The sequence below is a fragment of the Bos indicus x Bos taurus genome, chromosome 14 (assembly GCF_003369695.1).
Source record: "Bos indicus x Bos taurus breed Angus x Brahman F1 hybrid chromosome 14, Bos_hybrid_MaternalHap_v2.0, whole genome shotgun sequence".
Lineage (NCBI taxonomy): Eukaryota > Metazoa > Chordata > Mammalia > Artiodactyla > Bovidae > Bos > Bos indicus x Bos taurus.
The window spans coordinates 879,397-906,792 of NC_040089.1; the positions used below are offsets into that span (position 1 = coordinate 879,397).

Consider the following 27,396-nt stretch of genomic DNA (forward strand, 5'->3'; position numbering starts at 1 on the left):
GACAGGGACCTGGGCCTGCCCCAGGAGGGTCCTGGGAAGATTTGAACTGGAGGCCCCCAGAGGGAGAGGAGCCAGAGGGACAAAGACCAGTGGGCGAGGCTGGGCGGGGTGACCACATGCAGCCTGCCCCTACCCTCCACCCCTGGGGCACAGGGAGAGACCCAAGCCAGGCAGCCTCACCCTCCTGCCCACAGCGAGGAGCTGGCCCGCTCTTGGGCTTTCTGGCCTGGCAGCAAGGTGGCCTGCGATGGTGGGCCCCAGGAAGGTCTGGCCACAGGCCAGCTTGGGCTCACTTCCCAGAGGACACTGTGGACAGGGTCCTGGAGTCCAGTGAGCAGGCCCGGAGATGAAGGCAGCTGGCCTGACACATCCTAGGGGACGGGGCCCAGTTGGAGCTCACTGGGGAGGCCGGGTCAGGCCTTCTCAGCGGCCAGGGGCAATCACATAACACAGCCAGCGGAAGGACGACTGGGACCAGGACACAGGTGGCCAAAGGTCAGCGCAGGGTCCAGGAAGCCTGAGCAAGCAGGTGTGAGTGAGGGGCTGGGCCGGCAGTGAGGGTAGAGACCGGGGAGCCGCCCGGCACCCTCCACCCTGGAAGCCTGGCCCCCACCCTGCCAGTGTCCCAATGTGCCTTCATGGTCCATGCTGGAGACAGCTGGGTGGCCCTGGATGAGTATCCGGTCAAGAGTGGCTGGGGCAGGAGAGAGACAAGGACAGAGGAGGACAGGTCACGGGGCTTTACTCCATCCCATCCATCGGGGACCTCTGGGCAGCAAAGGGGAGAACCGGCCGCAAGCTCCATGACTGGTTCCTGTCCTGGGAGTTGTGCCCGCCAGGCTCTGGGCCTCCATCCTTTACACCTCCCGGAGCCCCTGCCCCAGGGGTGTGTGCTGGGACAGGGGGCAGCTGCTCCGAGCCCAGGCTGGGGGCTGGACCCACGGGGCAAGGCCTGGCCATCAGTTCCGGACAGACTGGAAACCCGCTGGCCACACAGACCTCATCCCTTCCTTGGTCGAGGGGAAGCCACTCAGTCACGGAGGCAGACCCCCTGGGGCGGCCCCGGTTCTCCGCAGCGGCGCGGGAGGAGGGCCCCAGGGCGGGGCGCAGGACCTGGCGAGCAGGAGGACGCGGACCGGAGGGCGCTGGCCGCATGGCCCACCGCTGGCAACGAAGTCACGTTTGTGAAGCGAAACCGCCCGCACGGCTGGCGGGGCCGCATTTCCCTTGCAAACGCCATTCAAAGGCCGTCCGGGCGGCGCACCCTGCTCGCTGCTGCCGCTGCGTTCCTTCCCCGTGACTCCAGGGGAGGGGTCGAAAGGGGCTGCGGGGCAGCCGCCCCCTCCCCACCGAGGGCGCCCTCAGGCTGCGGCGGGTGGGATCGCCCGTGGGGCGTCGGCCAGCCCCGCGCGGGACTCCAGGCCCGGGTCACGCCCTAAGGGCGCCCCCGCCCGAGGGCAGCCCCGCGTGCCCCCCCGCCACCCCCAGACCAGGGTGGGGCAGCCGGGGGCGGGGCCTGCGTGGGTTTAAAGCGGGAGGCGCCCGGCGCGGGCACCGCGGCGAGCTGAGGGACTGCGAGCGGAACGCTGCGGCGCCGTCCGGGCAGGTGGGCCTACACTCACACGCCTTGGGGGGCTCTCGCCCCGGCCTGTAGGGGCTGGGGTAGGGGCGCGATGCGCCTGGAGGTGGCCAAGAGGTCAGGATCCGGGAGAGCGGAGCGCTGAGGCCCGGCTCCCTCCCAACTAGCCCTGGTGGGCGGGGAGCTGGGCGGGGAGCTGGGCGGGGTGGGGGGTGGTAGGGTCCCGCCGGTCGGCCCCCCGTTCCCCGCCCCTGCGCTCGGGGCGCAGGTGGGAAGGCTGAGGTTTCCGGCATGGGTGTGGGAGACTTGGCCCGCCGGGCAGGGGTCTCGCCTGTCCCGCGGTTTCCGGCCGGACTGGTGCGCGCCTGGGTGGGGCCCTGCAGGTCTGGTTCCTCCTGCCCGGCCCCTGCCTTGCAGGGCGGGGGGCGTTTGCCGCTGGAGCCAGTCAGTCCGAGGGCCCAGGGCGCTCTGCAGTCCGGTGGACAAACTGACAGGGTGGACGGGCTTCTGGCCCGGTGCTGGGTGAGGGAAGCCAGCACTTACCCTTGGAGGGAGCTCCTTGCCATTGGGGAGAGTGGGCACAGGGACCCCTGCGTGGGGCCAGCCCCAGGCCCTCAGGAGGCAGGGGTGGGGGGTGTGCCTCGCCTCCCTTCCAGGCTTCCGTCTGGCCACTGATTTCTGCTCCCTGCACCCAGTGCACGTGGGCGGGCTCTGCTGACTGTGCAGGCCAAAAGCCAAGGTCACTGCCTCCCTGTGCCAGCCCAGGGCACCTGGCCATTTGGTTCTCTTATCAGGTTCTGGAGAAGGAAAAGGCAACCCACTCCAGTATTCTTGCCTGGAGAATCCCCTGGACAGAGGAGCCTGGTGGGCTACAGTCCACGGGGTCACAAAAGAGTCAGACATGACTGAACAACTAAACCTTCCCAGGTTCAGGAGGACAGCCAGCGAGCCTGTCTGCGACCCCAGCCCAGACTGGTGTGCTGCCCTAGGGGGCGGGCACCACCCTCAGGGACGTGGCCCCACCCTCCTCAGGAATTGTCCTCTCACTTCTTGTCCCCTGGGGCCCCCTGAAAGGGGCCTGCCCAGGAAGCCCCAGAAGGGGTCCTTCTCTCAGATTCCCGCTCCAGTGCTGGGACACTATCAACCCCTCCCCCAGCTGCAAGACCACCCATGCCTTCTGCCACCACTTCTCTGGTGGCCACCGCCCCAGGACACCTGAGACTGGTCTGCCTGAGGCCCCGGACACCCCTCACGCACCCAGATCTGTCTCTCTTGAGCTCTGGACCCCTCTGTCCAGCTGCTTCCCCAAGGTCCCCACTTCAGACTCCAGGCCCCCACTCCCAGGCCACTCCTCACGTCCTGCCTGATCAGGGACCCGGGGGCTCGAACCAGCCCCAAGGTCATTGATGGCCAAGCAGGCCTCGGCCCAGCTGCAGTTAACCCAGCTGCCTGACTGGCCCCGTGGCCAGCAGGCCGCAGCCCCCTCCCTCCCAGAGCCGCCCCGGTGCTCTGAGGTCCCCTTGCTCCTCTGGGCCTCCTTTCTGGGTGCTGATGCTCCCCCAACAGCACCGCCCGCAGGGCCCACCCGGCTGCCCCTGACCCCATGGCCCAGAAACCCTCCCCCGTTTGCGGGTGGTGAGGTGCCCCCTTCTCTCCCACCCTGGTCCCTGCCAGATGGCAGCTGACAGGCACGGCTCTGGCCACCTGTAGCCCTGTTTCCTGGGCCCCTCTGGCTAGCGCACACTGTCTGAAGCCAGCCCCGGGGCGAGGCACACGGTACGGGAGGAGCGGGCAGGACCCTGGGCAGGCAGGCAGCAGGGCTCCCGGCAGCATGACAGGCTTAGGGATCAGCTTCAGGGGGCTCCTGGGGCAGGAGGTGAGGAGGCTGGGGGCAGGGGGACAGGCTGGCCCTCGGTGCTGGGAAAGAGATGAGGGCACTGTCGTCACACCATGTCCTTGAACCCCGCTGCCCAGGCGCCATACTCCTCGTCCTGGGAAGCCGTGTAGGAGATGGAGGACCGATCCCGGCCTGAGACCGATCCTGAGGCTGATCCCTGAGCCTGTCATGCTGCTGCTGCGGGTTGGGCCAGGGGCATGGGGCACACGGTCTTCTCTCGCTGACCCATTCCTGCTCCCCTTGCCCACCCTCACCCTTGTCCCTGAGTCTCCCTCTCTGGCCATGGCCTTTGCTGCCAGATGGGCCAGGAGGAGCCCCCTGCAGCACTGGGGCCCAGCACTGCCTTACAGCCCCTCCTCCCGTGGCGAGGTCCACTCCCCTGCTGGGGGGGTCCCCCTTCTTGCACATCCCTGGTTCCTGGACCTGTGTGGCACCCGGCCTGTGAGCTGGGGCGGCTCGGAGCCTTCGGAGCCCCTCACCACAGAGCCCCCTCAGCTGGCCCTGCCTGTGGAGACCCGGGGTTCTCCCAGTCACTCGAAGCCCTTAATAACCTTTCCTAAAGCCTGGATCTTAACCACTCTCCTCTGCCTGCACCGGAGGCCTTTGTCCCGTCTTCTCGAAGGCCTGATACTGCGCCCCGAGCACCCGCCCTCCGTGGCCTGCTTGCCTCAGGAGAGCTGGACCTCGGCGGTGCTTCTTGGACACTAGCCAGTGGCAGCGGCCGAGGGAGCAAGGATCCAGGCCAGGCCTCCGTGTCTGCCTGGGCCTGGCACAAACTCAGACTCAGGGCAGCAGACCAGCTGCTGTGCCGCTGGGGGCTGGGCCCAGCATCTAGGCAGGGAAGGGGACAGGATTTTGCCCCGGGGTGGGCCCAGCTGTGGGGCACGAGGGGCTGAGCAGAGCTTAGGGTGCAAGCTCTGCAGGGCTGGGGCGGGGGAGCTGCTCCTAGGCAGTGGCGCTGGGGTACCGCAGAGCTTGAGGCTCCTTGTGAGTCCACTGGGCACAGTGTTCAGGAGGTGCTGGACGGGCTGGGCTCTAGCTGTGGTCAGGGTGAATGGGGAAATGTCACCAGGGAGGAGGGGCCCCACGCCTGATGACCCAGAGGTCGGGTAGGTCGAATCTGAAATGCATCTGTCTGGTGTGGTGGCTGGAGCCGAGGTCACCTGAGCGAGCTCACCTGCAGAGTGGGCCAGGGTGTGAGGGGCTTTGGGCAGCTGGTCAGGAGGTGAGGATGGGTGTAACCAGGCCCAGGACTGAGGGTGTGGTTCTTTGGAACGTAGGTGTGGACTGGCCCCCGGGCGGCTGGGCGGCTTCAAACCACAGATTACTCTCCCACAGTCAGGGTGCCAGGGTCTGGGATTCGCGCGTCAGCGCTTGCTGTTTCTGGGGCCTGAAGCTGCGTGGCCCATCTGCCTCCCTCACGGGGCATCCTCCCCACATCTGTCTCCCGTGAGGACACTGTCGTGTTGGGATTAAGGCCTCCTGCAGTGTAACTGTGCCCTAACCTATAACACCATCACATCTACAAAGATCCCGTTTCCAAATAAGGTCACAGTCACGGGTGCTGGGGATTAGGTCTTGGTTAGGTCTTGGACGTGCCTGCTGGGGAGAGGTAACCTGCCAGGGGGTGGAGGAGGGAGGTGTGTGGTTGTGGTGGGGCAGAAGGGTTGGCACCGGTCACTGATGCTCTGGGGGCCGGGCCCACAGCTGTCGGCCGAGGGGGATGGCTGTGGGGGTGCAGGGCGCCAAGCAGCGGACCAGGGGCCAACAGGGCCGGGAGGCCCGAGCCTGGCCCCACCATGGCACCAGCACCCCGGCGTGAGCTCTGGGTCCTCCTGGGCTGCTGAGGCAAGGCATGGGCACAGAGCGGCCGTGGGCCAGGGGACGCTGGCAGGCTGAGGCGGGAGACCAGGGCAGATCAGAGGATGGGGATCTGGCTGGGAAGCCCAGTGGTGAGCCAGGAGGGAGCAGAGGCCCGAGCAGCAGGGGGTCGAGGTGGGGAGGCTGTGGAGGGGTTGCCAGGCAGGGAAGTGGTAAGAGCACAGGCAGTGGAGCCTGCTTAAGGGGCGGTAGGGCGGGGGCGGGCCCTGGAGGAGACGGGAGGAGTCTGGAGGCCGAGGGGGAGGCCAAGCCACTATACCGGGACCCCCGGGGGAGCGGAATGAGGGTGTGGCCAGAGGGTGGCCTGTAGGACAAGGTGGAGCCCGCGACACCCCCAGGCTACGCTGGGGTCCTAGTGCTCCTGTAGCCCCTCCTGGGACCCCAGGGCGAGAGGAAGGGGTGAAACTGGAGGCTGCCCTACCTCCCTCAGAAGGGCTGGTGGCACCGGAGGTAGGTCTAGGGTGCGGGGTGGACCTCCCACCTGCCTGGGCCATCCCAGGGCCCCTAATGGAGGCTCTCCACCCTGCAGGGAGCAGAAGTGGGTCCTCGCTGAGTTCTGCACGATGAATGGCCACGCCTCTCCTCTCGACCTCCTAGTCACCGGTGGCACCGGGCCGACTGCTGTCTCCAAGACCATGAAGGCCGCGCTGGGAGCTGGTGCCCCATCTGCACCCCAGGCCAGGAGCATCGCTGGGGTGTGGGTGGAGGCCTCGGGCCGGGCCCAGGGTCTCTATGCTGCCATGAAGCAGGGTCTCCTGCCCTCTGGGCTTGGGCTGGCTCTGCTGGAGGCCCAGGCAGCCACAGGGGGCCTGGTGGACCCCACGCAGGGCCAGCTGCTCCCTGTGTCTGAGGCCCTGCAGCAGGGCCTAGTGGGCCTGGAGCTCAAGGAGAAGCTGCTGGCTGCTGAGCGTGCAGCCACTGGGTACCCTGATCCCTATGGGGGCCAGAAGCTGGCCCTCTTCCAGGCCATCGGGAAGGAGGTGGTAGACAGGGCGCTGGGGTGGAATTGGCTGGAGGCCCAGCTGGCCACTGGGGGCCTGGTGGACCCCATCCGTGGGGTGCGTGTGGCCCCTGAGCTGGCCTGCCAGCAGGGTCTCCTGGACCAGGAGACATGGCATGGGCTGTCGGAACTGGGGCCCGGCTCAAGCGCCCCGGGCTTCCTGGACCCTAACACACTGGAGCAGCTGCCCTACCGGGAGTTGCTGGGCAGGTGTGTGCAGGCGCCCGGCACGGGGCTGGCCCTGCTGCCCCTCAGGATCACGTTCCATACCCTGGGTGGGGCTGTGAGCTTGGCTGAGCTGCTGGAGGTGGGGGTCTTGGACGAGGAGACGGCCCGAGGCCTGCGGGAGGGCCGGCTGGTGGTGCCAGATGTGGGTGCACGTGCCGAGGTGCGGCGTTACCTGCAGGGCACCGGCAGTGTGGCTGGGGTCGTCCTGCTGCCCGCAGGGCACAAGAAGAGCTTCTTCCAGGCCGCGGCCGAGCATCTGCTTCCCACAGGTGCCATGCTTCTGCTCCTGGAGGCTCAGGCTGCCACCTGCACCCTGGTGGACCCAGCCACTGGCCGGCAGCTGCGGGTGGACGAGGCGGTTCGGGCAGGCCTGGTTGGCCCGGAGCTGCACAGGCAGCTCCAGGTGGCAGAGCAGGCAGTGACGGGCTACCATGACCCCTTCAGCGGCACCCGAGTTCCCCTTTTCCAGGCCATGAAGAAGGAGTTGGTGGACCGGCCTCTGGCACTCAGGCTCCTGGATGCCCAGCTGGCCACAGGCGGGCTAGTGTGTCCTGCCCGCCGGCTCCGGCTGCCCGTAGAGGCTGCCCTGCGCCTCGGCTGCCTGGACAAAGAGACTCAGGAGCACCTCTCGAGGGCTGCCAGCTTCTTGGATCCCGGCACGCACGAGAGCCTCAGCTATGGGCAGCTGCTGGCCCGCTGCATCACTGACCTGGAGACGGGGCTGGCGTTCCTGCCCATCTCAGTGGGGAGCCCTGGGGAGGAGCCCCGGGGACCCCCGTTCATCGAGCACAGCACCCGGCAGGTCTTGAGTGCTGCTACGGCCACTGTCTCTGTGGGCAGGTTCCAGGGCCGGCCTGTGTCGCTCTGGGAGCTGCTCTTCTCCAAGGCAGTCCCCATGGAGCAGAGGGTGACACTGACCCAGCAGCACAGGGACGGGGCCCTCTCAGTGGAGGAGCTGGCGGCTGTGCTGAGGGCCACCCATGAGCAGGCTGCAGCCACCGCCAGAACCACCTTTGCTGGGCTCAGGGTCCCTGTGACTCCGGGAGAGCTGCTGAGAGCGGAGATCATCGGCCAGGATGTTTATGAACAGCTAGAACGTGGCCAGACCACAGCCCAGGACGTGGCCAACCTGGACTCGGTGCAGAGGTACTTGCAAGGCACTGGCTGCATCGCTGGCTTGCTGCTGCCTGGGTCCCAGGAGCCTCTCAGCATCCACGAGGCTTACAGGAAGGGGCTACTCAGGCCGGGCACGGCGCTCATCCTCCTGGAGGCGCAGGCAGCCACTGGCTTCATCATTGATCCCAAAGAGAACAGGAGATACTCAGTGGAGGAGGCGCTGAGGGCTGGCATCATCGGGCCCGAGGTGTTTGCCAAGCTGCTGTCGGCTGAGCGTGCAGTCACCGGCTACACCGACCCCTACACCGGGCAGCAGATCTCCCTCTTCCAGGCCATGAAGAAGGACCTCATCGTGCGCGAGCACGGCATCCGCCTGCTGGAGGCCCAGATCGCCACGGGCGGCATCATTGACCCCGTGCACAGCCACCGCGTGCCCGTGGACGTGGCCTACCAGCGCGGCTACTTCGACGAGGCGCTGAACCTGATCTTGGCCGACCCCAGTGACGACACCAAGGGCTTCTTCGACCCCAACACGCATGAGAACCTCACGTATATGCAGCTGCTGGAGCGCTGTGTGCGTGACCCCAACACGGGGCTCTATCTGCTGCCACTTACAAGTGCGCGGACCCTGCTGGCAGATGAGGCCACCCGGCAGGCCTTCCGGAGCCTGCTGCTGTCGGTGCAGCACGGGCGGTTCCGGGGACAGAGAGTGTCCGCGTGGGAGTTGGTCAACTCAGAGTATGTCAGCGAGGCACGCCGGCGGTGGCTGCTACAGAGCTTCCGGCGGCACCAGGTGTCCCTGGAGGAGGTTTCAAAGCTGCTGGAGAGGGAGGTGGAAAGCCGGGCAGACGTCGCCCTCCCCATGCTGCGGGGCCGGGTGACTGCCTGCCAGCTCCGGGAGGCTGGCGTCATAGACCAGGAGGTCCTGGACTGCGTGCTGGCGGGAACGCTCAGCGCTGAGGCCCTGCTCTGCACGGAGAGCATCCGCAGGTTCCTGTGCGGCTCGGGCGCTGTGGGTGGCGTGCTCCTGCAGCCCTCCACCCGGCGGCTCAGCCTCTACCAGGCCATGAAGCACAAGCTGCTGGGGCCAGGAGTGGCCCTGGCCCTGCTGGAGGCCCAGGCAGCCACGGGGACCATGACCGACCCTCACAGTCTGGAGACCATGTCCTTGGATGAGGCTGTGTGCAGGGGGCTTGTGGGGCCAGAGCTCTACAGCAGGCTGACCTGGGCTGAGTGCGCTGTCAAGGGCTTCCCAGACCCCTTCTCTGGAAAGCTGCTGTCCCTGTTCCAGGCCATGAAGAAGGGCCTTGTCCCCATGGAGCAGGCCATCCGCCTCTTGGAGGCCCAGGTGGCCACGGGCGGGGTCATCGACCCCACTGGGCATCACCACCTCCCCATGCTCGTGGCCTTGCAGCGTGGCTACATCGACCAGGAGATGGTGTTGGCCTTGTCTGACTCAAAGACCTTCCCCACACCTGACGGCCAGGGACACACCAGCTATGCCCAGCTTCTGGAGCAGTGTGTAAAAGACGAGGCCTCTGGCCTTCACTTCTTGCCCCTGCCAGAAAGTGCCCCTGTTGTCCCCACAGATGAGCAGGTGCAGGAGACCCTGAAGGCCACGCAGGGGGCTGAGGATGGCACGTCTCTCTGGGAGCTGCTGGAGTCCTGCCACTTCACTGAGGAGCAGCGGAGGGGCTTCCTGGAGGACTTCAGGGAGGGGAGGATCACGACACAGCAGCTGCAGGCGGCTGTGCGGAGGCAGGTGCAGGAGGCGGAGCTCCTGGCAGGGGCCTGCGTCATGCTGCCCGGCCCCTGCGGTGGGGTGCCCGCCGTCTGGCTGCTGGACGCTGGAGTCATCACCCGGGAGACCCTGGAGGCACTGGCACGGGGCATGCAATCACCTGCCGAGGTCTCTGAGCAGCCAACGGTGCGGGCCTGCCTATGGGGCACGGGCTGTGTGGCCGGGGTGCTGCTGCAGCCCTCAGGGGCCAAAGTGAGCATCGCCCAGGCTGTGAGGGATGGCCTCCTGCCTGCTGGCCTGGGGCAGAGACTACTGGAGGCCCAGGTGGCGTCTGGCTCTCTTGTGGATCCTTTGACCAACCAGAGACTGTCGGTGGAGGAGGCAGTCAAGGCTGGCCTGGTGGCTGGGGCTCTGAGTGAGCGGCTCCAGCTGGTTGAGAAAGCAGTGGCTGGGTACACGGACCCCTGCTCGGGAGGCTCCCTCTCACTGTGGCAGGCAGTGGAAAAGGGGCTCGTGCCTTGGAGCGAGGGCCTCCCGCTCCTGCAGGCGCAGCTGGCCACAGGGGGTGTGGTGGACCCTGTCCACAGGGTGCACCTGCCCCAGGCGGCAGCCTGCAGGCTCGGCCTCCTGGATGAGCAGACAAGCAGGATGCTAACCTCAATGGATGAGGACAGCAAATTCTTCTTCGACCCTGGCACACAGGACAAGGTGACCTACGGACAGCTCAAGGAGCGCTGTGTCCTGGACGCCGACACTGGCTTGTGGCTGCTGCCACTCTCCCAGGACATGGTGCTAGAGGTGGATGACCACACAGCAGTGGCCCTGAGGGCCATGAAGGTGCCAGTTGGGGCAGGGAGGTTCAGAGGGCTCAACATCTCACTCTGGGACCTGCTGCATTCAGAGTATGTAGGGCTCCGCAAGCGGCGGGAGCTGGCAGCACTCTGCCAGTCTGGGAGGGCCACGGCCCTGCGGCAGGTGGTCACTGCAGTCACCACCCTGGTTGAGGCCTCAGAAAGGCAGCCCTCACAGGCCACTTTCAGGGGTCTCCGGAAGCAGCTGTCAGCCAACGACCTGTTCAGGTCCCAGCTGATCGACAGGAAGACGCTGGATGAGCTGAGTCAAGGGAAGAAGACCGTGCAGGAGGTGGCGGAGATGGACCGTGTGCGGCAGTACTTGGAAGGGGGCAGCTTCATCGCTGGGGTCCTCATCCAGGACACCAGGGAGAAGATGAGCATCTCAGAAGCTCTGAGAAGAAACGTCCTGCGGCCGGGCACGGCCCTGGTGCTGCTGGAGGCGCAGGCGGCCACTGGCTTCCTCATTGACCCTGTGGAGAACCGGAAGCTGACTGTGCAGGAGGCATTTGCGGCAGGGATGTTTGGCAGGGAAACCTACCAGAAGCTGCTGTCGGCTGAGCGTGCGGTCACCGGCTACACCGACCCCTATACCGGGGAACAGATCTCCCTCTTCCAGGCCATGAAGAAGGACCTCATAGTGCGCGAGCACGGCATCCGCCTGCTGGAGGCCCAGATCGCCACGGGCGGCATCATCGATCCCGTGCACAGCCACCGCGTGCCCGTGGACGTGGCCTACCAGCGTGGCTACTTCGACGAGGAGATGAACCGCGTGCTGGAGGACCCCAGCGATGACACCAAGGGCTTCTTCGACCCCAACACGCACGAGAACCTCACGTACATGCAGCTGCTGGAGCGCTGCGTGGAGGACCCCGAGACAGGGCTCTACATGCTGCAAGTCGTAAAGAAAGGAGAAACCTACGTGTACATCGATGAAGCCACAAGGCAAGCCCTGCGGTCAAAAACTACCAAAATGCACGTGGGCATGTTTGCCCAGCAGGTGGTCTCCTTCTGGGACCTGCTGTCCTCGCCGTACTTCACAGAGGAAAGGAAGAAAGAGCTTGTCCAGGGGTACAAAGCCAGGGATGTCAGCTTAGAGCAGCTGCTGAAGGTCATCACCACAACGGTCGAAGAAACAGAACAGCGAAACAAGGGCATCAGGCTGGCAGCCATTGGAGGAGAGGTGACAGCTGCAGAGCTGTTCAACTCAGGAATCATTGATAAGAAGACACTGGATGCGCTACACGAGGGAACCGGGGGACAGGACCTCCGCCGCCTGCCGCACGTAAAGGTCTACTTGGAAGGCAGCGGCTGCATTGCAGGGCTAACCACGCCCTCCACCCGTGAGGTGCTGAGCTTCTACGAGGCCAGCAGGAAAGGGCTCATCCCCATGGGATTTGCAGCCCAGCTGCTGGAGGCTCAGGCAGCCACAGGGTTCCTGCTGGACCCCCACAGCCACAAGAGGCTCTCCGTGGATGAGGCTGTGGCCGCTGGCCTGGTGGGTGAGGAAATGCAGGAGAGACTCCTAAATGCTGAGAAGGCCGCCAGGGGATACACAGACCCGGACACAGGACACACCATGTCCTTGTTCCAGGCAATGCAGAGGAAGCTGGTGAAACGGGAGTTGGCACTCAGACTGCTCGAGGTGCAGATGGCCACGGGGGGCATCGTGGACCCCCAGCACCACCACCGGCTTCCACTGGATGCTGCCTACAGACGCGGATGTCTGGACCAGGACACATACCCACTGGTGGCAGAGCAGAAGTGCATGAATAAACGGTTTGTGGATCCCAACACTCAGGAGAAGGTGACTTACCAGGAACTGCAGGAGAGGAGCCGCCGAGATGAGAAGACGGGCTGGGCTCTGTTCCCAGTGCTCGAGCATGAACTGGAATCACAGTTCATCGATGAGGACACCAGACGAGCGCTTGAGGCTGAGCGGGTAGACGTCAGAGTGGGGCGGTTTAAAGGACAGAGGCCGTCAGTCTGGGAATTGCTGAACTCTGAATATGTGACGGAGAACAAAAAACTGGAGTTAGTACGAAAATACAAGACAGACACAGCACATGCATTAGAAAAGGTGGTAAAAGTGATCTTTGAGATAATCAGTGAAAAGGAAAAGAACACTAAACAGCTATGGTTCAGAGGAATCAGGAAACAGATCACAGCCTCTGAACTGCTGACTTCATCCATCATCACGAAGGAGACGCTACAGGCCCTGGAGTCCGGGCAGGCCTCCGTAGATGCCATCACAAAGACTGAGGCAGTGAGGCGCTACCTAGAGGGCACCGGATGCATCGCGGGCGTGCTGGTCCCCGCCAAGGACGAGCCCGGGCGCCAGGAGAAGATGAGCATCTACCAGGCCATGTGGAAGGGCGTCCTGCGGCCGGGCACGGCCCTGGTGCTGCTGGAGGCGCAGGCGGCCACGGGCTTCGTCATCGACCCCGTGCGCAACCAGAAGCTGTCCGTGGAGGAGGCGGTGGCCGCGGGCGTGGTGGGCGGCGAGCTCCAGGAGAAGCTGCTGTCGGCCGAGCGCGCGGTCACCGGCTACACCGACCCCTACACCGGGCAGCAGATCTCCCTCTTCCAGGCCATGAAGAAGGACCTCATCGTGCGCGAGCACGGCATCCGCCTGCTGGAGGCCCAGATCGCCACGGGCGGCGTCATCGACCCCGTGCACAGCCACCGCGTGCCCGTGGACGTGGCCTACCAGCGCGGCTACTTCGACGAGGAGATGAACCGCGTGCTGGAGGACCCCAGCGACGACACCAAGGGCTTCTTCGACCCCAACACCCACGAGAACCTCACGTACGTGCAGCTGCTGCGGCGCTGCGTGCGCGACCCCGACACGGGGCTCTACATGCTGCAGCTGGCCGGCCGGGGCTCCGCCCTCCACCAGCTGGGCGAGGAGCTGCGCGCCGCCCTGCGCGACACCCGCGTGACGCTGGGCGCCGGCCCCCCGCGGGGCCAGCGCGTCTCCGTGTGGGAGCTCCTCTTCTACCGCGAGGTGTCCGAGAGTCAGCGGCAGGACCTGCTGCGCCGGTACCGGGCGGGCTCGCTGACCGCGCAGGAGGTGGGCGCCGCCCTCGTCTCGCTGCTGGCCGAGGCCGAGGCCGAGGCCGCGCGCCCCGGCGCCCCGGACCCTCGGGGGGCGCTGCGTGCCGCCACCATGGAGGTCCGGGTGGGCCGCCTGCGGGGGCCCGCGGTGCCCGTGTGGGACGTGCTGGCCTCCGGCTACGTGAGCGCCGCCACGCGGGAGCAGCTGCTGGCCGAGTTCGGGGCGGGGACGCTGGGCCTGCCCGCCCTGACCCGCAGGCTGACCACCATCATCGAGGAGGCTGAGGCGGCCCCCTCCCAAGGGGGCGGAGCCTCCGGGCAGCCGGAGCCCGGGCCCCAGGGGCCGGGCGAGGGGGCCGACGCGGGACCCTCCTCCGGCCAGGACGCCGAGGACGCCGCCAGGGCCCTGCAGGAGCAGGCCCTGCGCGCCGCCACCATGGAGGTGCGCGTCGGGCGGTTCCAGGGCCGGCGCGTCTCCGTGTGGGAGGTCCTCTTCTCCTCCTACCTGAGCCAGGCCCGGCGGGACGAGCTGCTGGCCCAGCACGCGGCCGGCGCCCTGGCCCTGCCCGCCCTGGTCGCCGTCCTCACCCAGCTCATCGAGGAGACGGAGGAGCGGCTGAGCAAGGTGTCCTTCCGGGGCCTGAGGCGCCAGGTGTCGGCCTCCGAGCTGCACACGTCCGGGATCCTGGGCCCCGAGACCCTGCGGGACCTGGCCCAGGGCACCAAGACCCTGCAGGAGGTGACGGAGATGGACTCGGTGAAGCGCTACCTGGAGGGCACCAGCTGCATCGCGGGCGTGCTGGTCCCCGCCAAGGACGAGCCCGGGCGCCAGGAGAAGATGAGCATCTACCAGGCCATGTGGAAGGGCGTCCTGCGGCCGGGCACGGCCCTGGTGCTGCTGGAGGCGCAGGCGGCCACGGGCTTCGTCATCGACCCCGTGCGCAACCAGAAGCTGTCCGTGGAGGAGGCGGTGGCCGCGGGCGTGGTGGGCGGCGAGCTCCAGGAGAAGCTGCTGTCGGCCGAGCGCGCGGTCACCGGCTACACCGACCCCTACACCGGGCAGCAGATCTCCCTCTTCCAGGCCATGAAGAAGGACCTCATCGTGCGCGAGCACGGCATCCGCCTGCTGGAGGCCCAGATCGCCACGGGCGGCGTCATCGACCCCGTGCACAGCCACCGCGTGCCCGTGGACGTGGCCTACCAGCGCGGCTACTTCGACGAGGAGATGAACCGCGTGCTGGAGGACCCCAGCGACGACACCAAGGGCTTCTTCGACCCCAACACCCACGAGAACCTCACGTACGTGCAGCTGCTGCGGCGCTGCGTGCGCGACCCCGACACGGGGCTCTACATGCTGCAGCTGGCCGGCCGGGGCTCCGCCCTCCACCAGCTGGGCGAGGAGCTGCGCGCCGCCCTGCGCGACACCCGCGTGACGCTGGGCGCCGGCCCCCCGCGGGGCCAGCGCGTCTCCGTGTGGGAGCTCCTCTTCTACCGCGAGGTGTCCGAGAGTCAGCGGCAGGACCTGCTGCGCCGGTACCGGGCGGGCTCGCTGACCGCGCAGGAGGTGGGCGCCGCCCTCGTCTCGCTGCTGGCCGAGGCCGAGGCCGAGGCCGCGCGCCCCGGCGCCCCGGACCCTCGGGGGGCGCTGCGTGCCGCCACCATGGAGGTCCGGGTGGGCCGCCTGCGGGGGCCCGCGGTGCCCGTGTGGGACGTGCTGGCCTCCGGCTACGTGAGCGCCGCCACGCGGGAGCAGCTGCTGGCCGAGTTCGGGGCGGGGACGCTGGGCCTGCCCGCCCTGACCCGCAGGCTGACCACCATCATCGAGGAGGCTGAGGCGGCCCCCTCCCAAGGGGGCGGAGCCTCCGGGCAGCCGGAGCCCGGGCCCCAGGGGCCGGGCGAGGGGGCCGACGCGGGACCCTCCTCCGGCCAGGACGCCGAGGACGCCGCCAGGGCCCTGCAGGAGCAGGCCCTGCGCGCCGCCACCATGGAGGTGCGCGTCGGGCGGTTCCAGGGCCGGCGCGTCTCCGTGTGGGAGGTCCTCTTCTCCTCCTACCTGAGCCAGGCCCGGCGGGACGAGCTGCTGGCCCAGCACGCGGCCGGCGCCCTGGCCCTGCCCGCCCTGGTCGCCGTCCTCACCCAGCTCATCGAGGAGACGGAGGAGCGGCTGAGCAAGGTGTCCTTCCGGGGCCTGAGGCGCCAGGTGTCGGCCTCCGAGCTGCACACGTCCGGGATCCTGGGCCCCGAGACCCTGCGGGACCTGGCCCAGGGCACCAAGACCCTGCAGGAGGTGACGGAGATGGACTCGGTGAAGCGCTACCTGGAGGGCACCAGCTGCATCGCGGGCGTGCTGGTCCCCGCCAAGGACGAGCCCGGGCGCCAGGAGAAGATGAGCATCTACCAGGCCATGTGGAAGGGCGTCCTGCGGCCGGGCACGGCCCTGGTGCTGCTGGAGGCGCAGGCGGCCACGGGCTTCGTCATCGACCCCGTGCGCAACCAGAAGCTGTCCGTGGAGGAGGCGGTGGCCGCGGGCGTGGTGGGCGGCGAGCTCCAGGAGAAGCTGCTGTCGGCCGAGCGCGCGGTCACCGGCTACACCGACCCCTACACCGGGCAGCAGATCTCCCTCTTCCAGGCCATGAAGAAGGACCTCATCGTGCGCGAGCACGGCATCCGCCTGCTGGAGGCCCAGATCGCCACGGGCGGCGTCATCGACCCCGTGCACAGCCACCGCGTGCCCGTGGACGTGGCCTACCAGCGCGGCTACTTCGACGAGGAGATGAACCGCGTGCTGGAGGACCCCAGCGACGACACCAAGGGCTTCTTCGACCCCAACACCCACGAGAACCTCACGTACGTGCAGCTGCTGCGGCGCTGCGTGCGCGACCCCGACACGGGGCTCTACATGCTGCAGCTGGCCGGCCGGGGCTCCGCCCTCCACCAGCTGGGCGAGGAGCTGCGCGCCGCCCTGCGCGACACCCGCGTGACGCTGGGCGCCGGCCCCCCGCGGGGCCAGCGCGTCTCCGTGTGGGAGCTCCTCTTCTACCGCGAGGTGTCCGAGAGTCAGCGGCAGGACCTGCTGCGCCGGTACCGGGCGGGCTCGCTGACCGCGCAGGAGGTGGGCGCCGCCCTCGTCTCGCTGCTGGCCGAGGCCGAGGCCGAGGCCGCGCGCCCCGGCGCCCCGGACCCTCGGGGGGCGCTGCGTGCCGCCACCATGGAGGTCCGGGTGGGCCGCCTGCGGGGGCCCGCGGTGCCCGTGTGGGACGTGCTGGCCTCCGGCTACGTGAGCGCCGCCACGCGGGAGCAGCTGCTGGCCGAGTTCGGGGCGGGGACGCTGGGCCTGCCCGCCCTGACCCGCAGGCTGACCACCATCATCGAGGAGGCTGAGGCGGCCCCCTCCCAAGGGGGCGGAGCCTCCGGGCAGCCGGAGCCCGGGCCCCAGGGGCCGGGCGAGGGGGCCGACGCGGGACCCTCCTCCGGCCAGGACGCCGAGGACGCCGCCAGGGCCCTGCAGGAGCAGGCCCTGCGCGCCGCCACCATGGAGGTGCGCGTCGGGCGGTTCCAGGGCCGGCGCGTCTCCGTGTGGGAGGTCCTCTTCTCCTCCTACCTGAGCCAGGCCCGGCGGGACGAGCTGCTGGCCCAGCACGCGGCCGGCGCCCTGGCCCTGCCCGCCCTGGTCGCCGTCCTCACCCAGCTCATCGAGGAGACGGAGGAGCGGCTGAGCAAGGTGTCCTTCCGGGGCCTGAGGCGCCAGGTGTCGGCCTCCGAGCTGCACACGTCCGGGATCCTGGGCCCCGAGACCCTGCGGGACCTGGCCCAGGGCACCAAGACCCTGCAGGAGGTGACGGAGATGGACTCGGTGAAGCGCTACCTGGAGGGCACCAGCTGCATCGCGGGCGTGCTGGTCCCCGCCAAGGACGAGCCCGGGCGCCAGGAGAAGATGAGCATCTACCAGGCCATGTGGAAGGGCGTCCTGCGGCCGGGCACGGCCCTGGTGCTGCTGGAGGCGCAGGCGGCCACGGGCTTCGTCATCGACCCCGTGCGCAACCAGAAGCTGTCCGTGGAGGAGGCGGTGGCCGCGGGCGTGGTGGGCGGCGAGCTCCAGGAGAAGCTGCTGTCGGCCGAGCGCGCGGTCACCGGCTACACCGACCCCTACACCGGGCAGCAGATCTCCCTCTTCCAGGCCATGAAGAAGGACCTCATCGTGCGCGAGCACGGCATCCGCCTGCTGGAGGCCCAGATCGCCACGGGCGGCGTCATCGACCCCGTGCACAGCCACCGCGTGCCCGTGGACGTGGCCTACCAGCGCGGCTACTTCGACGAGGAGATGAACCGCGTGCTGGAGGACCCCAGCGACGACACCAAGGGCTTCTTCGACCCCAACACCCACGAGAACCTCACGTACGTGCAGCTGCTGCGGCGCTGCGTGCGCGACCCCGACACGGGGCTCTACATGCTGCAGCTGGCCGGCCGGGGCTCCGCCCTCCACCAGCTGGGCGAGGAGCTGCGCGCCGCCCTGCGCGACACCCGCGTGACGCTGGGCGCCGGCCCCCCGCGGGGCCAGCGCGTCTCCGTGTGGGAGCTCCTCTTCTACCGCGAGGTGTCCGAGAGTCAGCGGCAGGACCTGCTGCGCCGGTACCGGGCGGGCTCGCTGACCGCGCAGGAGGTGGGCGCCGCCCTCGTCTCGCTGCTGGCCGAGGCCGAGGCCGAGGCCGCGCGCCCCGGCGCCCCGGACCCTCGGGGGGCGCTGCGTGCCGCCACCATGGAGGTCCGGGTGGGCCGCCTGCGGGGGCCCGCGGTGCCCGTGTGGGACGTGCTGGCCTCCGGCTACGTGAGCGCCGCCACGCGGGAGCAGCTGCTGGCCGAGTTCGGGGCGGGGACGCTGGGCCTGCCCGCCCTGACCCGCAGGCTGACCACCATCATCGAGGAGGCTGAGGCGGCCCCCTCCCAAGGGGGCGGAGCCTCCGGGCAGCCGGAGCCCGGGCCCCAGGGGCCGGGCGAGGGGGCCGACGCGGGACCCTCCTCCGGCCAGGACGCCGAGGACGCCGCCAGGGCCCTGCAGGAGCAGGCCCTGCGCGCCGCCACCATGGAGGTGCGCGTCGGGCGGTTCCAGGGCCGGCGCGTCTCCGTGTGGGAGGTCCTCTTCTCCTCCTACCTGAGCCAGGCCCGGCGGGACGAGCTGCTGGCCCAGCACGCGGCCGGCGCCCTGGCCCTGCCCGCCCTGGTCGCCGTCCTCACCCAGCTCATCGAGGAGACGGAGGAGCGGCTGAGCAAGGTGTCCTTCCGGGGCCTGAGGCGCCAGGTGTCGGCCTCCGAGCTGCACACGTCCGGGATCCTGGGCCCCGAGACCCTGCGGGACCTGGCCCAGGGCACCAAGACCCTGCAGGAGGTGACGGAGATGGACTCGGTGAAGCGCTACCTGGAGGGCACCAGCTGCATCGCGGGCGTGCTGGTCCCCGCCAAGGACGAGCCCGGGCGCCAGGAGAAGATGAGCATCTACCAGGCCATGTGGAAGGGCGTCCTGCGGCCGGGCACGGCCCTGGTGCTGCTGGAGGCGCAGGCGGCCACGGGCTTCGTCATCGACCCCGTGCGCAACCAGAAGCTGTCCGTGGAGGAGGCGGTGGCCGCGGGCGTGGTGGGCGGCGAGCTCCAGGAGAAGCTGCTGTCGGCCGAGCGCGCGGTCACCGGCTACACCGACCCCTACACCGGGCAGCAGATCTCCCTCTTCCAGGCCATGAAGAAGGACCTCATCGTGCGCGAGCACGGCATCCGCCTGCTGGAGGCCCAGATCGCCACGGGCGGCGTCATCGACCCCGTGCACAGCCACCGCGTGCCCGTGGACGTGGCCTACCAGCGCGGCTACTTCGACGAGGAGATGAACCGCGTGCTGGAGGACCCCAGCGACGACACCAAGGGCTTCTTCGACCCCAACACCCACGAGAACCTCACGTACGTGCAGCTGCTGCGGCGCTGCGTGCGCGACCCCGACACGGGGCTCTACATGCTGCAGCTGGCCGGCCGGGGCTCCGCCCTCCACCAGCTGGGCGAGGAGCTGCGCGCCGCCCTGCGCGACACCCGCGTGACGCTGGGCGCCGGCCCCCCGCGGGGCCAGCGCGTCTCCGTGTGGGAGCTCCTCTTCTACCGCGAGGTGTCCGAGAGTCAGCGGCAGGACCTGCTGCGCCGGTACCGGGCGGGCTCGCTGACCGCGCAGGAGGTGGGCGCCGCCCTCGTCTCGCTGCTGGCCGAGGCCGAGGCCGAGGCCGCGCGCCCCGGCGCCCCGGACCCTCGGGGGGCGCTGCGTGCCGCCACCATGGAGGTCCGGGTGGGCCGCCTGCGGGGGCCCGCGGTGCCCGTGTGGGACGTGCTGGCCTCCGGCTACGTGAGCGCCGCCACGCGGGAGCAGCTGCTGGCCGAGTTCGGGGCGGGGACGCTGGGCCTGCCCGCCCTGACCCGCAGGCTGACCACCATCATCGAGGAGGCTGAGGCGGCCCCCTCCCAAGGGGGCGGAGCCTCCGGGCAGCCGGAGCCCGGGCCCCAGGGGCCGGGCGAGGGGGCCGACGCGGGACCCTCCTCCGGCCAGGACGCCGAGGACGCCGCCAGGGCCCTGCAGGAGCAGGCCCTGCGCGCCGCCACCATGGAGGTGCGCGTCGGGCGGTTCCAGGGCCGGCGCGTCTCCGTGTGGGAGGTCCTCTTCTCCTCCTACCTGAGCCAGGCCCGGCGGGACGAGCTGCTGGCCCAGCACGCGGCCGGCGCCCTGGCCCTGCCCGCCCTGGTCGCCGTCCTCACCCAGCTCATCGAGGAGACGGAGGAGCGGCTGAGCAAGGTGTCCTTCCGGGGCCTGAGGCGCCAGGTGTCGGCCTCCGAGCTGCACACGTCCGGGATCCTGGGCCCCGAGACCCTGCGGGACCTGGCCCAGGGCACCAAGACCCTGCAGGAGGTGACGGAGATGGACTCGGTGAAGCGCTACCTGGAGGGCACCAGCTGCATCGCGGGCGTGCTGGTCCCCGCCAAGGACGAGCCCGGGCGCCAGGAGAAGATGAGCATCTACCAGGCCATGTGGAAGGGCGTCCTGCGGCCGGGCACGGCCCTGGTGCTGCTGGAGGCGCAGGCGGCCACGGGCTTCGTCATCGACCCCGTGCGCAACCAGAAGCTGTCCGTGGAGGAGGCGGTGGCCGCGGGCGTGGTGGGCGGCGAGCTCCAGGAGAAGCTGCTGTCGGCCGAGCGCGCGGTCACCGGCTACACCGACCCCTACACCGGGCAGCAGATCTCCCTCTTCCAGGCCATGAAGAAGGACCTCATCGTGCGCGAGCACGGCATCCGCCTGCTGGAGGCCCAGATCGCCACGGGCGGCGTCATCGACCCCGTGCACAGCCACCGCGTGCCCGTGGACGTGGCCTACCAGCGCGGCTACTTCGACGAGGAGATGAACCGCGTGCTGGAGGACCCCAGCGACGACACCAAGGGCTTCTTCGACCCCAACACCCACGAGAACCTCACGTACGTGCAGCTGCTGCGGCGCTGCGTGCGCGACCCCGACACGGGGCTCTACATGCTGCAGCTGGCCGGCCGGGGCTCCGCCCTCCACCAGCTGGGCGAGGAGCTGCGCGCCGCCCTGCGCGACACCCGCGTGACGCTGGGCGCCGGCCCCCCGCGGGGCCAGCGCGTCTCCGTGTGGGAGCTCCTCTTCTACCGCGAGGTGTCCGAGAGTCAGCGGCAGGACCTGCTGCGCCGGTACCGGGCGGGCTCGCTGACCGCGCAGGAGGTGGGCGCCGCCCTCGTCTCGCTGCTGGCCGAGGCCGAGGCCGAGGCCGCGCGCCCCGGCGCCCCGGACCCTCGGGGGGCGCTGCGTGCCGCCACCATGGAGGTCCGGGTGGGCCGCCTGCGGGGGCCCGCGGTGCCCGTGTGGGACGTGCTGGCCTCCGGCTACGTGAGCGCCGCCACGCGGGAGCAGCTGCTGGCCGAGTTCGGGGCGGGGACGCTGGGCCTGCCCGCCCTGACCCGCAGGCTGACCACCATCATCGAGGAGGCTGAGGCGGCCCCCTCCCAAGGGGGCGGAGCCTCCGGGCAGCCGGAGCCCGGGCCCCAGGGGCCGGGCGAGGGGGCCGACGCGGGACCCTCCTCCGGCCAGGACGCCGAGGACGCCGCCAGGGCCCTGCAGGAGCAGGCCCTGCGCGCCGCCACCATGGAGGTGCGCGTCGGGCGGTTCCAGGGCCGGCGCGTCTCCGTGTGGGAGGTCCTCTTCTCCTCCTACCTGAGCCAGGCCCGGCGGGACGAGCTGCTGGCCCAGCACGCGGCCGGCGCCCTGGCCCTGCCCGCCCTGGTCGCCGTCCTCACCCAGCTCATCGAGGAGACGGAGGAGCGGCTGAGCAAGGTGTCCTTCCGGGGCCTGAGGCGCCAGGTGTCGGCCTCCGAGCTGCACACGTCCGGGATCCTGGGCCCCGAGACCCTGCGGGACCTGGCCCAGGGCACCAAGACCCTGCAGGAGGTGACGGAGATGGACTCGGTGAAGCGCTACCTGGAGGGCACCAGCTGCATCGCGGGCGTGCTGGTCCCCGCCAAGGACGAGCCCGGGCGCCAGGAGAAGATGAGCATCTACCAGGCCATGTGGAAGGGCGTCCTGCGGCCGGGCACGGCCCTGGTGCTGCTGGAGGCGCAGGCGGCCACGGGCTTCGTCATCGACCCCGTGCGCAACCAGAAGCTGTCCGTGGAGGAGGCGGTGGCCGCGGGCGTGGTGGGCGGCGAGCTCCAGGAGAAGCTGCTGTCGGCCGAGCGCGCGGTCACCGGCTACACCGACCCCTACACCGGGCAGCAGATCTCCCTCTTCCAGGCCATGAAGAAGGACCTCATCGTGCGCGAGCACGGCATCCGCCTGCTGGAGGCCCAGATCGCCACGGGCGGCGTCATCGACCCCGTGCACAGCCACCGCGTGCCCGTGGACGTGGCCTACCAGCGCGGCTACTTCGACGAGGAGATGAACCGCGTGCTGGAGGACCCCAGCGACGACACCAAGGGCTTCTTCGACCCCAACACCCACGAGAACCTCACGTACGTGCAGCTGCTGCGGCGCTGCGTGCGCGACCCCGACACGGGGCTCTACATGCTGCAGCTGGCCGGCCGGGGCTCCGCCCTCCACCAGCTGGGCGAGGAGCTGCGCGCCGCCCTGCGCGACACCCGCGTGACGCTGGGCGCCGGCCCCCCGCGGGGCCAGCGCGTCTCCGTGTGGGAGCTCCTCTTCTACCGCGAGGTGTCCGAGAGTCAGCGGCAGGACCTGCTGCGCCGGTACCGGGCGGGCTCGCTGACCGCGCAGGAGGTGGGCGCCGCCCTCGTCTCGCTGCTGGCCGAGGCCGAGGCCGAGGCCGCGCGCCCCGGCGCCCCGGACCCTCGGGGGGCGCTGCGTGCCGCCACCATGGAGGTCCGGGTGGGCCGCCTGCGGGGGCCCGCGGTGCCCGTGTGGGACGTGCTGGCCTCCGGCTACGTGAGCGCCGCCACGCGGGAGCAGCTGCTGGCCGAGTTCGGGGCGGGGACGCTGGGCCTGCCCGCCCTGACCCGCAGGCTGACCACCATCATCGAGGAGGCTGAGGCGGCCCCCTCCCAAGGGGGCGGAGCCTCCGGGCAGCCGGAGCCCGGGCCCCAGGGGCCGGGCGAGGGGGCCGACGCGGGACCCTCCTCCGGCCAGGACGCCGAGGACGCCGCCAGGGCCCTGCAGGAGCAGGCCCTGCGCGCCGCCACCATGGAGGTGCGCGTCGGGCGGTTCCAGGGCCGGCGCGTCTCCGTGTGGGAGGTCCTCTTCTCCTCCTACCTGAGCCAGGCCCGGCGGGACGAGCTGCTGGCCCAGCACGCGGCCGGCGCCCTGGCCCTGCCCGCCCTGGTCGCCGTCCTCACCCAGCTCATCGAGGAGACGGAGGAGCGGCTGAGCAAGGTGTCCTTCCGGGGCCTGAGGCGCCAGGTGTCGGCCTCCGAGCTGCACACGTCCGGGATCCTGGGCCCCGAGACCCTGCGGGACCTGGCCCAGGGCACCAAGACCCTGCAGGAGGTGACGGAGATGGACTCGGTGAAGCGCTACCTGGAGGGCACCAGCTGCATCGCGGGCGTGCTGGTCCCCGCCAAGGACGAGCCCGGGCGCCAGGAGAAGATGAGCATCTACCAGGCCATGTGGAAGGGCGTCCTGCGGCCGGGCACGGCCCTGGTGCTGCTGGAGGCGCAGGCGGCCACGGGCTTCGTCATCGACCCCGTGCGCAACCAGAAGCTGTCCGTGGAGGAGGCGGTGGCCGCGGGCGTGGTGGGCGGCGAGCTCCAGGAGAAGCTGCTGTCGGCCGAGCGCGCGGTCACCGGCTACACCGACCCCTACACCGGGCAGCAGATCTCCCTCTTCCAGGCCATGAAGAAGGACCTCATCGTGCGCGAGCACGGCATCCGCCTGCTGGAGGCCCAGATCGCCACGGGCGGCGTCATCGACCCCGTGCACAGCCACCGCGTGCCCGTGGACGTGGCCTACCAGCGCGGCTACTTCGACGAGGAGATGAACCGCGTGCTGGAGGACCCCAGCGACGACACCAAGGGCTTCTTCGACCCCAACACCCACGAGAACCTCACGTACGTGCAGCTGCTCCAAAGGGCTACTCGTGACCCTGAAACGGGGCTCTTATTTCTTTCTCTCACTGTATAATGATTATTCATCGTCCTGAGAAATTTTTTTTCTTCTGTTTAATTATTGATTCCAATTTGTTTTTAAATTTTTCTCGTGATATCTCAATTCATTATATTTTATTTTCATGTTAATTACGTTCCTGTGTTTCACCTTGTTTTGATTGTAATCTCTTATATTTGTCTATTTCCATTAAAGTCATAACCTTCATCGTCTATTTTTTCTGTTCAGTTTTTAATTTACCGATCTTTGAAATTTCTTCTGTGAAATCTGTATAGAATCTAGCTTATTTCGAATCAAGGGTTCTCTCCTTCTTACCTGTATTTATCGTGGTAGATGGGGTTTCCCTGGTGGCTCATATGGTAAAAACGTCTCTCCGTAATGTGGAAGACCCAGGTTCAATCCCTAGATGGGGAAGATCCCCTGAAGAAGGAAATGGCAACCAATTTGATACTCTTACCTGGAAAATCCCATGGTTGGAGAAGCCTGTTAGTCTATAGTCCTCGAGGTTGCAAAGAGCTCACACGACTGAGCGACTTCACTTTCACTTTTTACCACAGTAGAGGCTACGCATGATTCGTTAAAATCCCATTTCATCTAAATGGCTTCTTCATGTTGATTGTTTTTTATTTTCTGGTTTGACTAAATCATTTTTTGTCAATTTCTTGCTTTAGTGAATGCTCGTGGCTCTCAGTTTGCTGTCCTCCTGCCCTGGTTTTCCATGGTAATGCTGTGCTTTGCAGAGGCTGGGCTCATTCTGTCACTTGATGCCACTGTCCCTGTTAGCCTGACCCCCTGTGCGTTCTCCTCATCAAATTTGTTTGATGGTGTGGCCTTTACAGTGATCCATGATCACTTCCTTCCTCAGTGATCAGTGCAAAGAAATAGGGGAAAACAATAGAACGGGAGAGACTAGAGATTTCAAGAAAATTGGAGCTACCAAGGGAACATTTCTTGCAATGATGGGCTCAATAAAGGACGGAAAGGGTATGAACCTAACAGAAGCAGAAGATATTAAGAAGTGGTAAGAATAAACAGTTCAGTTCAGTTCTGTTCAGTCGCTCAGTCGTGTCCGACTCTTTGCAACCCCATGAATCCAAGCACGCCAGGCCTCCTTGTCCATCACCAACTCCCGGAGTTCACTCAGACTCACATCCATCGAGTCAGTGATGCCATCCAGCCATCTCATCCTCTGTCGTCCCCTTCTCCTCCTGCCCCCAATCCCTCCCAGCATCAGAGTCTTTTCCAATGAGTCAACTCTTCGCATGAGGTGGCCAAAGTACTGGAGTTTCCTCTTTAGCGTCATTCCTTCCAAAGAAATCCCAGGGCTGATCTCCTTCAGAATGGACTGGTTGGATCTCCTTGCAGTCCAAGGGACTCTCAAGAGTCTTCTCCAGCACCACAGTTCAAAAGCATCAATTCTTCGGCACTCAGCCTTCTTCACAGTCCAACTCTCACATCCATACATGACCACAGGAAAAACCATAGCCTTGACTAGACAAATTTTGTTGGCAAACTAATGTCTCTGCTTTTGAATATGCTATCTAGGTTGGTCATAACTTTCCTTCCAAGGAGCAAGCGTCTTTTAATTTCATGGCTGCAGTCACCATCTGCGGTGATTTTGGAGCCCCAAAAAAGAAAGTCTGACACTGTTTCCACTGTTTCCCCATCTATTTCCCATGAAGTGATGGGACCGGATGCCATGATCTTAGTTTTCTGAATGTTGAGCTTTAAGCCAACTTTTTCACTCTCCACTTTCACTTTCACCAAGAGGCTTTTTAGTTCTTTTTCACTTTCTGCCATAAGGGTGGTGTCATCTGCATATCTGAGGTTATTGATATTTCTCCCAGCAATCTTGATTCCAGCTTGTGTTTCTTCCAGTCCAACGTTTCTCATGATGTACTCTGCATAGAAGTTAAATAAGCAGGGTGACAATATACAGCCTTGACGTACTCCTTTTCCTATTTGGAACCAGTCTGTTGTTCCATGTCCAGTTCTAACTGTTGCTTCGTGACCTGCATACAGATTTCTCAAGAGGCAGGCCTCAGGTGGTCTGGTGTTCCCATCTCTTTCAGAATTTTCCACAGTTGATTGTGATCCACACAGTCAAAGGCTTTGGCATAGTCAATAAAGCAGAAATAGATATTTTTCTGGAACTCTCTTGCTTTTTCCATGATCCAGCGGATGTTGGCAATTTGAACACAGAACTGTACAAAACAGATCTTCATGACCCAGATAATCATGATGGTGTGATCCCTCACCTAAATCCTGACGTCTGGAATGTGAAGTCAAGTGGACCTTAGGAAGCATCACTGCAAACAAAGCTAGTGGAGGTGACGGAATTCCAGCTGAGCTGTTTCAAATCCTCAAAGATGATGCTGTGAAAATGCTGCACTCAATATGCCAGCAAATTTGGAAAACTCAGCAGTGGCCACGGGACTGGAAAAGGTCAGTTTTCATTTCAATTCCAAAGAAAGGCAATGCCAAAGAATGCTCAAACTACCGCACAATTGCACTCATCTCACATGTTAGTAAAGTAATCCTCAAAATTCTCCAAGCCAGTCTTCAGCAATATGTGAACCGTGAACTTCCAGATGTTCAAGCTGGTTTTAGAAAAGGCAGAGGAACCAGAGATCAAATTGCTAACATCCACTGGATCATGGGAAAGGCAAAAGAGTTCCAGAAAAACATCTATTTTTGCTTAATGACCATGACAAAGCCTCTGACTGTGTGGATCACAATAAACTGTGGAAAATTCTGAAAGAGATGGGAATACCAGACCACCTGACCTGCCTCTTGAGAAACCTGTATGCAGGTCAGGAAGCAACAGTTAGAACTGGACATGGAACAACAGACTGGTTCCAAATAGGAAAAGGAGTATGTCAAGACTGTATATATTGTCACCATGCATATTTAACTTATGTGCAGAGTACAACATGTGAAACGCTGGGCTGGATGAGGCACAAGCTGGAATTAAGATTGCTGGGAGAAATATTAATAACCTCAGATATGAAGGTGACACCACGCTTATGGCAGAAAGTGAAGAAGAACTAAAAAGCCTTTTGATGAAAGTGAAAGAGGAGAGTGAAAAAGTTGGCTTAAAGCTCAACATTCAAAAAACTAAGAACATGGTAGCCCGTCCCATCATTTCATGGCAAATAGATGTGGAAACGGTGGCTGACTTTATTTTTTAGGGCTCCAAAATCACTGCCGATGATGACTGCAGCCATGAAATTAAAAGACGCTTACTCCTTGGAAGAAAAGTTATGACCAACCTATACAGCATGTTAAAAAGCAGAAACATTAGTTTGTCATCATAGGTCTGTCTTGCCAAGACTATGCTTTTTCCAGTGGTCATGTATGGATGTGAGAGTTGGAATATAAAGAAAGCTGAGTGCCAAAGAATT

The 27,396-nt window shown here is 66.1% G+C and overlaps 1 protein-coding gene across 1 annotated transcript; it reads left to right on the forward strand.

Moving 5' to 3' along the window:
• The first annotated feature begins 1,524 nt into the window (after nt 1-1,524).
• EPPK1 (epiplakin 1) lies at nt 1,525-24,206 on the forward strand. The gene is made up of 2 exons (XM_027560341.1): nt 1,525-1,606; nt 5,887-24,206. Exon 2 carries the CDS (start codon nt 5,921-5,923, stop codon nt 24,008-24,010), a length of 18,090 nt encoding a protein of 6,029 aa, XP_027416142.1. The 5' UTR covers nt 1,525-1,606; nt 5,887-5,920; the 3' UTR covers nt 24,011-24,206.
• Nucleotides 24,207-27,396: the final 3,190 nt, after the last annotated feature.